This window comes from Carcharodon carcharias, chromosome 32 (assembly GCF_017639515.1).
Source record: "Carcharodon carcharias isolate sCarCar2 chromosome 32, sCarCar2.pri, whole genome shotgun sequence".
NCBI lineage: Eukaryota > Metazoa > Chordata > Chondrichthyes > Lamniformes > Lamnidae > Carcharodon > Carcharodon carcharias.
In genome coordinates this window covers 13,394,897-13,409,529 of record NC_054498.1, presented here as the reverse complement: position 1 = coordinate 13,409,529, position 14,633 = coordinate 13,394,897, and the positions used below count along the sequence as shown (strand labels likewise).

Genomic DNA, 14,633 nt, shown 5'->3' with positions numbered 1-14,633 from the left:
CTACATTTTGAAATTAAGTTTAGGAGTTCAAGGTTATTGACGATGCTCCAACGGGCCTGACAGTGTGCACAAGGTCCTGTGACTGTTATTTAAGAAGTTTTTTGTTTTGGGGACTGTTGTGACCACCCTCTCCCCACTCCAAAGTTCGGCCGTATCAGAATGGACAGGAGTTATTATTTCAAAGCTGTGCGGCAGTGTTGGCTACACATATGGCGCAATACCACTTCATGCCCACAGTTGCCCGCAAGGCTAACTCACAATCTCAACCACAGAGACAGGTAAAAGAACAGAAGACAGACAGCTTCCTGAAGGGAGGGAGGAAAATTCAATGGGAATGTGATTGACCTCCACACAATCCCCCACGCTCACAGGTCACTCTCATGCATCAACCCCCAACCCTCAACTGAGACAAGAGTAACACTGACAGAGGCCTGGGTGCAGGTTACCTGGCTGCACTCTCAACTGGGGAATGGAGCATAGAGCAGGAGAACCTAAACAAGGGGAGAAAAGGAAAGAATTATTTGATATTGCAGTTCATTTTTTTCCTTCTTATTGGCAGGAACTGATGTAATTTATCTACTGACTAAGAAAAAACAGGATTCTTAGCAACCTAATTCTAAAGGCCAATCCCACGCTCACACCATGAGCACAGGCCAGAGCGAGGGTTAACTTGATTATCCGTTCCATACCTCCAGTGAATGTTGAGAGTGCAAGACAGGGAATTAACCCTTTAGTTTTCCCCACATATAATCGCACACCAATTGTTTAAGATCAGGAAAGTACCAAGGTCAAATAAGAGGCAATTTGAATGAGCGAGGCCATTCAGGGGTGATGTCAGGAAGCACTTCTTCACAAAAAAGATAGAAACCTAGAACACTGTCCCTGAAAAGCTGTGGAGACTGGGGATCAATTGAAAATTTCAAAATTGAGTATGAGAGATTTTCGTTAGGGAAGGGTTTAAAGGGTTATGAAACCCTACATGTAGGCGGAGGTTGCGATACAGTTTGCAGCAATCTAATTGAAGGCTCGAGGGGCGGAATGGTCTACTCCTGTGCTTCTAAAAGACTTGGGACGTTTTTTTCCACATGATAAAAATATAAGAGGCTGTTAGCATCGTTGTTCATTTCTGGCTGAAAATTAAATTTGTGTGTGGATTGACGGGCTGACAGAAGGCTGCTGTCAGACCAGGAATTTTTAATTTCTATTTATTTCTTTGAAAAATAAGTTGTGGCATGATGCCCGGTCAATGCCACTTCTGCCACATAATTAGTCAGCAGAGTTCCAACTCCCCCTGGCTCAAGGCAGTGAAGGTGTCAAATGGACTCACAATACAACAGACTGCTTTGGTTCCAGTGCACTTTTCTTTATTGCTGTGATGGGACACGTTTTCAGGGGGGGAAGGAGCATTTTTATTCATTTCATTCTAAATAAAAATAATTAGGGAATTGAATCTCCAACCCAGCCAGTCATAGCCCCTCTGGTTCAGTTGGAATGACTGACACAGACTGGAGGTGGTCATGTCAAGCGCTGCATGGGGATCTGGGTTGGATGAAGTATGCACAGAAGTGAGCCTACAATCTGTTTGGCACACCTGTCGGAAAATGCCAGTCCTCGCTGCCTCAACCTAAACTCTGACTTTGCTTCTCATTAAAGTAGATTTTTCTTTACTAGTTCTCTTTTTTGTTTGCTGTCCCCCTTTTTGCACCCTTTCTCTCCAGCAATCCTTCTCCAATGTGCTGAATAATATATCAGACGCACAGCCATTTGACCTAACTGATCCAAGCCAGTGTGTCCCACACGAGATTCCTCCCATCCATCTTCATCCAACCCTATCAGAAAATCCTTCCATTCATTTCTTGCTATCTAGTATCCATGCTATTTGCCTCAGGTATTCCCTGTGGTAGTAAGTAGTTTTGCTGTTTCCAGTTCCAGTTCCAGATGGGCACGAGCAGCACTCATCCAGTTTCTCATTTAGTTCTTCATGTGTGAGCCTATGGGATGAGCCAGCTATTTAAGCCTGGGCTGCTCGTGAAGGGGGATGGATCCAATGTTAAACTAGATTCTGCACCTCTCATGCACCAGTGCACTTTCTAACAGAGTCATTAGATAACGATAGGGAGTGGAAACTCAGACTGGTTTTCTCCCACTCTCCTACTGCCAAGGCCCTTGATGACACTTGGGATGAGCTGACTGCTGCTGTTGAGGTCAAAATGGAGATGGTAGCCACGTGATAAGTTCACTGGATTGGTAAGGCAAAGGCCCAAGCTAATGCTCTGGTGGAAGCTAAATTCAATTAATAAATCTGGAATATAAAGCTAGTCTTAGTAATGGTGACCATGCCAATTATCATTGAATGCTGTTTAGAAACCCATCTAGTTCATGATTGCCCTTTAGGGAAGGAAATCTACCATCCTTACTTGGTCTGGAGTACACTGACTCCAGATTCAAAGCAATGTGGTTGACTCTTAATTGCCTTCTGAAATGGCCTAGCAATCACTCAGTTCAAGGGCAATTAGGGATGAGCAACAAATGCTGGCCTTGCTGTTGATGCCCACATCCCATGAAAGAAAAGGTACATAGCAAAAGGAGGAGGGATCAACCCTGGCACTTGTGTGGTTCAAATACACAGAAAGAGGCCATTCATCTCAACATGTCCATGCCATTGTTTATGCTCCACTCAAGCATCTGCCTAATCCATTTCGTCTAACTCTAGCAGTATATCATCTGACGATGGGAGAGGGGGCCAGGGTCTACAAACTGAAGAAAAGCCATCAGGGAAGTTTTGCTGTATGCATTATTATAATGATGGGTCCTCCCAAAATTTCTGGGGACAGGTTAGATGTTTATGTTTAAGGCAATCAGGCAAAATCACCATGGTTTAGTGTAAGAAAAATCATGTTTAACCAACGTATTGGAGTTCTTTAAAAGAGTCACATGTGCTGTGGATAAAGGGGAACAAATGGATGTACTTAGATTTCCAAAGACATTAGATTGGTTCCACATCAAAGGTTATTGTAGAAAGTAAAAGCTCATGGTGTAGGGGTGTCAGGGAGATATAATAATTCTCATAGTGTTATTGGAATTTATTGTAAAATAGAATAATAGTGGGATGTGTGTGTGTGTGTGTATGGCTTAATTGAATTAGAGGCAGCTAGTCTGGGTGCTTTGATTTAAGAACAGAAGTTAGGTTTGAAATGTTAATTAGGTAAACATGGTGAAGTTTAGAATGTGAACTGTAAAGGGAATATTTGCATTTTTAAACAAACTATAGTGGCTTGAATTCAAAGGAGGGGGTGTAATGTTTACCTCACCAGCAGAAGTATTAAGAAATAGTGTGTTTACTTATTTTTTCCCAAAGATTATTGGTAGAATTGGTACTATGATAGATTTTTTACCAGTGGAGAGGTAAAGTTCAAAAGACATTATGGTGAAACAATGGGAATTTGCATTCAAAAAGGAAAATGTGTATAAAGGAGAGAAGACTATTTGTAATGCGGGGAGTTTAAGATCCAACAAGTGTGAAATGCCTGCAACTTGTAAGTACCAAACTGCTGCCTCCAGGGACTGAAGGTAAGAGAATTCACTTTGAATCCAACTGTTCAGGGTGTTGTTTACTTTGCCTGGGTTTCTTAAAATCTATGTGTCTTAATGTTGCCTTAAAAAAGTGTACTGGGAATTAAATTAATTAGGGGATTTAGAAATTATTATAGCAGAAATTTGTAGACATCTGTGTGTGCTTATAATCTTTTCTTTTATTAATAAATGTTTAATTTAGCTTTATAAAAACCTCTTAAGGCTCAGTGGTCTTATTACTGAATTCAAAGTCCACATTTCGAAACTTACCAATTGAAAATTAGTTGTGACAGTTGTTTCAAGTTTCCCTCTGGGATTTGAACAGCTCAGCATTTACATCTGCTGTGTCATAACAGAAATTGGGGCTCTTTGCGGGGTATATTTGAAATCCCTTAACTGGTTTGGAGTTGGTGAATCTTAAAGTTATGAGTACAAGAAGCACTTTGAATCCAGGAGTTGGTGTGAGGTTTTTTTTTAAATGGTGAGATTGCAACATGGCTTTGGAACTCGCTCAGACTTGTCTGGGAGTTGAAATTATAACTTTGGCTGGTTTACGAAAGGTAAATAAAGCTAAGTTAATGGAATTGGCAGATAAATTACAATTAGGGTTACCTGCAGGGGTTAAGAAAACAAATATAATTGATGATATAGCACAGCATTTAAAGTTGGAAATGATACCTGTGTCACAGCTGGAGGTAGTGAAACTTCAGTCAGAAATGAAGAAGCTTATACTTGAACAAGTTTGAAAAAAACTTGAGCTAGAGGCAGTAGATAAAGGAAAAGAAAGAGCGTTTTAAAGGGAACAAGCAGAAGAGAAAAAGAAGACAAGAAAGGGAAATAGAGGTGTGAGGTTACAAAGGTGGGAAAGAGAAAAAGAGAGAGAGAGAATTCAAGCTTAAAATACAGGCAATTAAAAAAGAAACACCAGTAGGTGAGGAAGGACTTATTTCCAGAGTAGAAGCCAATGGGGAGATGTTTCAATTTGTACAAGCTCTTCCAAAGTTTGAGGAAGGAGATGTTGAATCATTATTTATTTCATTTGAGAAGATAGCTAAACAGATGAAATGGCCACAGGAAAACTGGACATTGTTGTTACAATCCAGGTTGATGGGTAGAACACATGAGGTTTCACTGTCAGTGAACTATAATGTGGTTAAAAAAAAGGTATTTTGAGTGCATATCAGTATTCTAAGGCATATGAGCAGAAATTTAGGAATATGAGAAAATATCCTGGGCAAACTTGTAATGAGTTTGAAAGAGTAAAACAAAGTAATTTTGACCAGTGGATACGGGCATTAAAGAGACAACATATGAAACTCTTAGAGAGGTAAATCTTTTGGAAGAATTTAAAGATTCAATTCCTTCGGTAGTGAGAACTCATGTGGAGGAAAAAGGGGTTGAATCTATAAGGTAAGCAGCAGAGATAGCTGATGATTATGAGTTAGTTCATAGAACTAAACCTTCTTACGTCACCCTTTCAAATCTGAAAAGGATAGAACATAGGAAGGTGAAAGGAAGGTGGGTAATCAGGGAAGAGGAGTAGGTGGAAATTTGCAGGAAGTTTTCTCTCAGAATAAAAAGGAAAGCGCTTAGGGTAGAAATGACATTCGAAAATTGAGGTGTTTTCACTATAATAAAGTTGGGCACACAAAGTCAGTGTGCTGGAAATTGCAGGGAAAATCTGTTGGAATTATAGGGGTGCAGAAAAGTTCTGGAAGTAAAAGTACTGCAGATTCTGAGGCTCAGGCACAGGAGAAACCAATGGTTTGTGTCCAGGTAAAACAGGAAGAATCAGCGATAGGTGAAGGGAGGGAGAATGTGTTCACAATTTACCTTAGAGAATTCTAAGGATCAGGTTGCAGAGATGTTTAAAGATTTTGCATGTGAAGAGAAAGTCTTTCCATGTGTACAGGGTGAAGTAGGTAAAAGTGTTAAAATTTTAAGATACACAAGGGCTTAATGTTGTGGGATACTGATATTTGCTGTTTAGAGGGAGTGTTGCAGGAACAGGTAATAATAAGTGGGGTTCACGGAGATACTAAACTTATTCCCTTGTGGAAAGTAAATTTAAAGAGTAAGTGGAAACAGGCGAAGTGACTGTTGGAGTGGTGAAAAATTGCTCATTGCAGGAGTTCAATTTATCTTGGGTAATGATATAGCTGGGTGATGTCTCTTGTAGTTGAGCAATCTGTAGAGGTGTGTTCAACCGAAGTGTTGCAGAGGGAGCATCCTGGATTATTTCCAGATTGAGTGATAACAAGATCACAGGCTCATAAGTTGAAACAAGAAGAACAGGAAGTTCAAAGGCAGGGAGGAGGTGTGGAAATCCAGGTACCTGACACTGTGTTTGATAACATTGTTCAGGAAGAATGATTGGAAAACAATTCAGCCGAAGTGTTTAACCCTAGGAGTTTAGTGGAGTTACTAAAAAAGGATTTGCAAATACAACATTAATATCAAAAAAAGTTTACTCAGAAACAGAGGCAAAATGTATTCCAGCATGTTATTACCTTAAAGGTAATGTTTTAACGAGAAAGTGGAGGCTGTATCATGTTTCAGCAAATGAAAGCTGGAGGGAGGTACATCAAAAATACAATTTGGATATAGAATTGAGATTCTGAGGATAGTTCATGAAATTCCAATCCGGGCATATTTAGGATTTAGAAATACATAGGCAAAAGTACAAACACATATTTTTTGGCCTGGATTGCATAAAGATGTAGTCAAATTCTGTATAAAATGTCACACATGTCAGGTACTAGGGAAACCATAAGCAGTGATTAAGCTGCCACCTTCAATTCCCATTCCAGCATTTGAAGAACATTTTATTAGGGTCAAGATTCATTGTGAAGGACCACTCCCTAAGACTAAAAGTGAAAATCAGTATTTACTGACAATAATGGATGTGTCTACCAGGTTTCTTTAAGTGATACCTTTGAGAAATATTACAACAAAGAAGGTTGTGGAAGAGTTAACTAAAATTATTTTACAAGATATGGTATACCTAAGAAAATAGAATCAGATCAGGGTTCAAATTTTATGTCACAGCTGTTTAAGGAAGCAATGAACAGTTTGGGGATGATAAAATTTAAGTCAACAGCTTATAATCCTGAGTCACAAGGGGCTTTGGAAAGATAGCATCAAACTCTAAAAACTATGATGAGAGCGTACAGTCAGGATTATCCACAGGTTTAGGATAGGTGAATTCCATTCTTGTTATTTGCTATAGGGATGTTCCTAATGAATCGACTGCTTTTAGTCCTTTCGACTAGTCTATGTTCATGAGGTAAGGGGACCACTGAAATTGATTTGAGAAATTGGTGGGTCAGAATGCAGAAACTACTCTCCTGGATTACGTATCAAATTTCAGAGAGGGGTTAGACAGAGTGTCTAGGTTGGCAAGGGAATATTTAAAGGTATGATAGCAAGTGATGAAATTGAAGCAGACAGGAAAGCTACACCTTGGAGAGAAAGTACTAGTTCTGTTAGCAGTACTGGGTGACTCATTAAAGGCAAGGCTTAGTGGGCCTTACAGGATTCAAAAGAAACCGAGTGAAGTAAATTACTTAATAAATATTCCAGATAGAATAAAGAAGCAGAGGGTGTGTCATGTAAGTATGCTTAAAAAGTAATTAAGTATGCTTAAAAAGGGAAGAGAACCAAAAGGAGGTGTTGGTGGTAGTATATAATGAGAAATATGTAGAAATGCAGGATTCTGAAATTGATTGTCCTCTACTCTAATTGGATAATGAGGGGGTACTTGAAAATTTAAATGTAGTATTGAATTACATTCCAGACAAGTGTCAAAGTGATTTGGAAAAGCTATTACAGTCACACAAAGCTATTTGTGGAAATAAGTTGAGCAGGGGTGGCAGATTTAACTATACATCATGTATCCGTAAAAATTTCATCTTTGGTAAGGCAACATCCTAATAGTTTAAATCCAGCAAAGTTATCACAATTCTCAGCATTTGTAATGCAATTTACGATTGCCAAACCTCTTGTTTTGCCCTGGACTTATCTAAAATTAAGGTTTAATCTCCTGGGCTTTGCTGTGAGCAAATCGGGGACAAAAAATTAAGGGAGTATGAAAAAAGAATACTTTGTTTTCTTCATTTTCTTTGAACACTTTTAGTTGTTAGTTAAAAGAAACATAAGAGAGGAGGGGGATATCTGGTTGACCAGCAGTCCAGTTGGGTAATGGAGTCTATTCACTTACCAGTTAGTGTGAGGAGGCAGGGCAACACACAATTATTGATGTGTTAGCAGGTCAATGGTGGGAGTGTGGGGGAAGGGTGCTTGGAAGCAAGAGGTCATGTGATGAAACCTTCAGGAATAGGCCGAGTCAGAGTTGGCAACATGAACACAGTTGAAATGAGGGATGCCAATGGTTTGTGAGTGAGTCCCTGGGTCTGGTGAGCTCCAGCATTACTCGGACTGGGAAGGGCAGTTTGAAAATCTGAAGGGTTTTGACATTGCTTGCAGGGGTGAACAATTCCATTGCCTAAACTGTCACTAGTTGGACTCATGTGTTTGCAACAAACAGTGTGGGTACTCGTCCTAGATCCCAGGGTCAGACACCAGGTCAGACGCAGGGTCAGGGATGGGGTCAGGGGTCATTTTCAATTAGGCCTCTGATCTTCCCTCTATGCTCCCCACCACAACCCTGCTAGAATTTCCAGGCATACTTTTCTGGTAGATAGTTAGTGCACTATTAGCAATTCTCCAATGGCAAACGTCAAATGATAGCAAAGAGCCTTTTAAGAGTTAGCCCTAATGTGTTCTATACTATTAGTCAAATGTCAGAACATTCTGGAAATTAAGGGCTCCGATTCCAGGGATTAAACAGTCTCACCTTCATGGTTGGATCAAATATCTTAGATTGCTTCCCTCCCCCCACCGTTATCCCTGCGGGTAATAGTTGAAGACAAAATTGGCTGATATGCAGTTCAGGTGATGAAGTAGTTGTTGGGTAGTACAGACCTTGAGTATTGCTGACAAAAGACAAATGTTGTCAAAGTTTTTCACCTTGCACTCATCAGGACAATTTGTAAGAATATCAAATGTACAGGGGACAACAATTTACACTGCTTGAGAAGAGAGTGCTGATTGATTGGCAAGTGTACTCTATAAATTGTTGTTCCCTTGACATGTGATATTCTTGCAAGTTGTACTGATGTGTGCAAGATGAAAAGCTTCAACAACGTGTTTCTTTTTCAGCAATACTAAAGTAGTTTTCATCGTTCCATGTTGCCTTGTTCACTCAGGACCAGGCAGTCATCGGCGAGGGAACAAAAGAGTACTGCCTACCAACATCATAAAGCCATAGATCCTGCTCTTTCAGGAATTATACATTGAACTTCATTCAAATGTTGGGGACACGATAATTGCTACACCAAGAACTTCAGAGAATGAAGTGATTATTGCCCCCAGTCAGAATGAACAACACAATGTGAATAGCATTCTGGAGTATATTTTGGAGTACTTCACAATGAGAAAGAATCTCTTTCTACCTGCAGTACAGGACAGACTATAGGAATCACTGCAAACTCTACCTCTCCTTATTTAAGGGCGATTATCTCCTCCCTTGATCAGTTCCAAAAAACCCAATTACATATACAGCTGGCTTCCTCCAATGATGCATGTGATGAGTGAACTGCCCAGCATAGGCCAGTTAGGGCCCAGACATGAAGTAGTAGCTATACTACAAAGTGGGCATGGTAGCCGCTGAGCCGGGGAGGTTCATAAGGTCAGTCAGGGTCGATGCCCCCAGTTTGTCAATCCAGTTCACCTGAACAATACACCTGAGTGCATACCCACTGAGGACAGGATCTTTGATGCTCCTGATTGAAGGTTTTGTCAATGCTCACTGCTTGGGCTTACACATGGGGTGGAATTTTACAGTGGGATTTTACGGTCCCGCTGAAGTCAATGGATTTTTAAAGGCTCACTGCATTTTACAGCGCCTCCCCCATTGCGACAGGGCCATAAAATTCTGCCCATGAAGACTGACCACACATGGGGAAGTTATGGGAAGTTAGTGGGTGCTGAAGAAACATCAGCATCATCAGTGGCTTCAGGAGAAGAGGTGAATAAATTGGAGTGAAATATATATTACAATGGCACCTGAAGAAAGGTCTAACTATACCAGATGCCATATCTAATTCAACTTGAGGCAGAATTTCATGCTATTACCTGAGTTTTAGTGACTTTTTTTAAATAGATAATCAGTGATTTAGGGTTCAAATGTTGCGTGGTAATATTCCTCTGAAGTGCCTTGGGTCATTTCACTAGGTTAAAGAACGACATAAATACAATTTTTGGTGTGTTGTGAATGATTCATATTATTGTGTTATAATAAGCATTTACTGGACAACTATTTTTTTTGAAAGATAAAATGATACGGCAAAACAGTTTGATTGCCAGCAACTACCCTTCATGGGATCATCTCTAGCTTCACCACCTGATCCGGTGCAGTGAATCACGTCCTGTTATAGAACTCGTAGGGGGGAACTTGGGACAAATTCTATAGCGAGGTCCGCCACAATACCTTCCGGGCCATGAGGCAGAATAGTGAACACACTCACCCCACAGTTTGTTTTGGATGTACTTATGTTACATTCAGCTCCCTGCTCCCATTCATTTTTGCCTCACTCAAGCTAGTCTTCTGATTTAGGATTTATCCACCCAATGAGCTAACAAAATCTGGAGCAGCCGTTTTCCAGTCTCCAAGTCCAATGCCATTGGTACAGGGCAAAAACTAGAGAATAAAGACACTGATTTTTCCGGCTCTTCATTTCAGTGCTTTGGAGAGTAAAGGAAAATCTTCTAGGGAGGGAAGCAAGCCTGGTAGGCAGTCTGACAAATTTACCACACAAAAACCATCAACACACTGTGGCATTTGCCTGAACTGACTCCATTATAAGTCCGGATTTAGTTGTAACCATTATCACTGCTCAGCATTTCAGAACGAGATGAAGCGGACAGGAACTAATCCCCCATCACACCTCAGAGGGTAGTTGAAATCTTGAAATCTAGAACTGTCTCCCCAAAAAGTGCTGAGGATTATGGGCTAATCAAAGACTGAGATCGATAGGCTTCTATTGGGTGAGGATATCAAGGGATATGGAGCAAAAGCAGGTAAACAGAAGTTAAGTGTAGATCAGTCCTGATCCAATTGATTGGCCAAGCAAGCTGAGTATATAAATGGTGATTTGACAAGACTCCACCCAAAATCAAAAGCATATGGAACAGAAATGGGGAGTCACAGTACTTGTGCACACTACTGGCAATGTTCATTAATGTAAGAAGGTCAAAAATTCCTTCAATCTTTCTGCAAAGTTAGGCATTTCCCCAACAAAGAGGCTGCCATACCGCTCCCCCACCCACCCAGAATGCTTCAATGTTCTCACACCCTGTCAATTTAACAAAGTATATAGATACTTTAAGTTCTGGTAATTGATAACATAATTATTTTGCAGGATAGACATTAAGTCAACTTCATAGTGATCCGATGGTCATTACAACGATGCCATCAAAACAGCGCAAGGCTGACCCCTTGGATGTTTGTGTTTTTTATTTTACAAACAGTAAATAACAATGGAGTCTCCTCAGGATAGCAAACCCAAATATTCCTTTCACAGTGTGTGAAGTCACCCTGAGATCAATGCCTTGCAACTGTTTCTCAAGATATAGTTTAAAAAAAAATCCCCACTCCCAAAAGAGCTGATTCTTACTCTGAGCTGGGGTCTCACTGGCAATTCACCCAAAACACCACTGCTCATATATGAGCCTGGACTGCAGTGGCCTATTTGGCTAGAGCAGTGCCTGGTCCAGCCCTCACTCTACACCTCCACAGTGTCCCAAACAGTGTCACTGGACAACAACAATCAGGCAGGAATCTCAAGTGAGGGTCTGTTGCCCTGGGGAAGAGGAGATGATGTCAACTGTGGCATCCCAATGAAGAGCTCAGTTCAGCTAACACAGCACAGATCACAGATCGAACCTTGTGGTCTGCCCGGCTGGTTGTTACTTAATATAATGATACAATCATAGAATGATGCAGCACAGAAGGAAGCCATTTGGCCCATTGTGTCTGTGCTGGCTCTTTGGTAGAGCTAGCCACTTAGTCCCACTCCCGCTGCACTTTCCCTACAACCCTGTAAACATTTTTCTTTCAAATATTTATCCCAATTCTCTTTAGCAAGCTACTATTGCTACCACCCCCCTTCCGGGCAGTGCAGATCATAGTAATTCATGGTGTGATGAACGGAATTTCCTCATTCGAGCTGGGTATAATAGAGAAACAAATCCTTTAATCTGGTGACAGCCCCTTTCTTTCTGCAGCTATTCCCCCACGCCCATCTCATACATTGTGAACTCATTACGATGTGAAGCTGTTACTTGCTAATATGACACCAAATTCAACTTTTTAAATGATAAACAGAACTGAGACAACACAGGCCATTTTCCAAAACAAGAGGCCAAAATTAGGAATGCAATATTAATGACCTGTATAGTGTTGCATGCCAGCGTAAGCTTGCTGTAAGGGATCGGCCACTGTTGGGCTTTGTGCTGGGGAGAGAAAGAGGAGGAAAAAGCAGAGAATGAATAAGGCAGATTTGTCAGTGTAAAACACAGCAGGGGAAGCACTAAATTACCCCTTAAGGCAGAATAGAGCCAAGTCATAGGGTAAGAGAGAGCGAGCGAGAGAGGAGGAGAAAGATTGAGGCCACACCGAGGCATAGATTGTTTAGCATATAACATCAAAAAGACAAAGTACAAGCACATAATCTAGAAGCACGCATATTATATATTATTAGTACATGATCACTGGACTGCTTTCGATCGGGGGTCCAGGGAGACATTTTCCATTGGCCCTGCTTTCTTTGGCTCTCTGCGGAGACTACATGGTTGCAGCAGACTGCAATGCATCCAGTCACAATGCTCCAGCCATCATGAGTGTGGGGCAGGCTTGATGGGCCAACTGGTCTTTTCCTGCCCATCATTTTCATAGGTTCACTTATCGCTTTCCCTTGTACAATGTAAGACATGTGTCCTCGGGTAATGGAAGTCATCCAATGCACCTTTGCATGCCCCTCATTCTGTATGACTTGATGCTGAGCAGCAAATGCACTGGTCCAAGCTTCACTTGTTAACTTGTCTTTGAACTCACTGGGTCTTTACTTGAGGGGTAGCCAGGTCATGTTAAATGCACAACTAACCTTTCACAACTTCTGCATTGTGTACCGGGCAATGATGGTTGTGATGATTTTCCGAAGCAAAGAAATGTTTCATTACACAAAAAGACAAAGGGCGGGATTTCCCGGCTCCGCTCGCCATCAGGATAGTCTGGCCCCGCCGAAAGTCCACGGACGTTTAGCTGGCCCACCGCAGAGGGTCTCACCACAGCAGAGCTGGAAAACCCCGGCCAAAGTGTGTAAGATATAGCAGACAGGATGTGAGGAATTGCCAAGTTGACGAATTCTACGCACCAGCAGTGATTTAATGAATCGCATTCCATAGGGTGAAGGATGAACTGGAATTCCACAGAATACAAGTCAATAGGAACACCATGGAATTCCATAGAGTGGGACACATTGGATCAAATGAAAAGTCAGACCAATTCCTTAAGGTTGCAATGCTTTAAGGTGAAACTCGACAAGAAATGACAATGGATGTTGTAATCTCAGATTCAAATGTGTATTTAAACAGAGTCAATAAAACTTGGTTACTATGTGCCAGGCGAATAAAAGTCACAGAATGATAGCTTAACAATACACAAAATGCACAGCTTAATATTACATGTGATGAATAGTGATGATCGGCAGAGGTGGATTTAAAGGCTTTTGAAAACAAGTGGTCGTAAAACCTTCATGTCAATCATCAGTTTGAAATGAGATTTCAGTTGAAAGCTACCAGTAAAACCTGTAACCTCAATCCCTTATGTGCTTACAGTAAAAATATTTATTAACCTCAACTCTCACTCAAATGATCACTCATGTGCTCTACAAATACATTGTGAATTCAGAAATGATATCCTTAGAGGTTAGAGTTCAGACTTGAAGTCAAGAACCTAAAATTTAATTAATCATCTTGCCTATTACACATATATACAGAACATATACATACACCTTGGCAGTCTCTAGGTAGAATTGAGTGTTGTAGAATTGGATGTTGTAGAACCATATAACGTGGAAGAAGGCCATTCAGCCCATTGTACCTGTGTCAGCTCTTAGAAAAGGCTATCTCATTAAGTCCACTCCCTTTGCTCTTTTCCCACTGTCCTGCAAATTTTTACTTTTGAAGTATTTATCGAATTCCCTTTTGAAAGACAGGACACAACACTATGGTCAGACAGTGCATTCCAGCATGCTTAACTTATTGTCTTACTGCTATCACCTAGCTCAGTTGGATACATTCAATGCTACACACAAAAAAGATGCCTTGAACACGTAGGCACTAGACTATGGGAGCCAGGAAAGTGTAGCAGAAATGCAGTATTTTCCTCTAAACTTTGCAGCTGCTGACAACAGGAGTGACTGAAAGGAAAGATTGGTGTTTGACTTCTAACATCTAATAAAGTTGGAGAATAAATATTTTAAACAACACTTGACTGTCAGTTCCTATAAGGTGCCAGCATATCAATTCACTGAATCAGGTCAATCTTTTTGCTGTCAAATAAATGCATTTCTAATTGAAATCCATTTTGGTGTTTTTCCCCAGTACCGTTTGATAACAGTAATTGTTCTTTCTGTCAATAACTGGCCATGTTTTGTTTTACAACCTTTATGGAATAGGAGTTGAGCAGCTCAATCACTTTTCTTTACATGTTTGAAGTGAGCTCTTCTTAGGAGACAGAAATTTATTTCAAGTTGGTAGTCTCTTTTTAATCAAGCAATCCATCCACACATCTATACATCAGCAAATCTATCTAGGGTCTGTCTTGCCATGCGTCCAATTATCAAAGTAATATATTTATCTATCTTGACAATTCATCCAGGCTGACAATTCATCTAATCATCCATCCATTGATCTATCTAGATAATTCTGCACAGCAG

The 14,633-nt window shown here is 40.6% G+C and overlaps 1 protein-coding gene across 28 annotated transcripts in view; it reads right to left on the bottom strand.

Annotated features, from left to right (window-relative positions):
* The window catches only part of celf6 (CUGBP Elav-like family member 6), an 828,179-nt gene that overhangs the window by 17,606 nt on the left and 795,940 nt on the right, over window positions 1-14,633 (bottom strand). For 11 of the 28 annotated variants that reach the window (XM_041178314.1, XM_041178334.1, XM_041178322.1 and 8 more), the window contains 2 exons: window positions 12,085-12,147; window positions 71-76 (listed from right to left, as the gene is read on the bottom strand). In XM_041178314.1, coding sequence (XP_041034248.1) covers window positions 71-76; window positions 12,085-12,147 — 69 coding nt within the window. Of the gene's footprint in view, window positions 1-70; window positions 77-10,058; window positions 10,062-12,084; window positions 12,148-14,633 lie in introns of all 28 variants that reach the window. The other 17 variants (XM_041178343.1, XM_041178321.1, XM_041178335.1 and 14 more) reach the window with 2 other exon arrangements.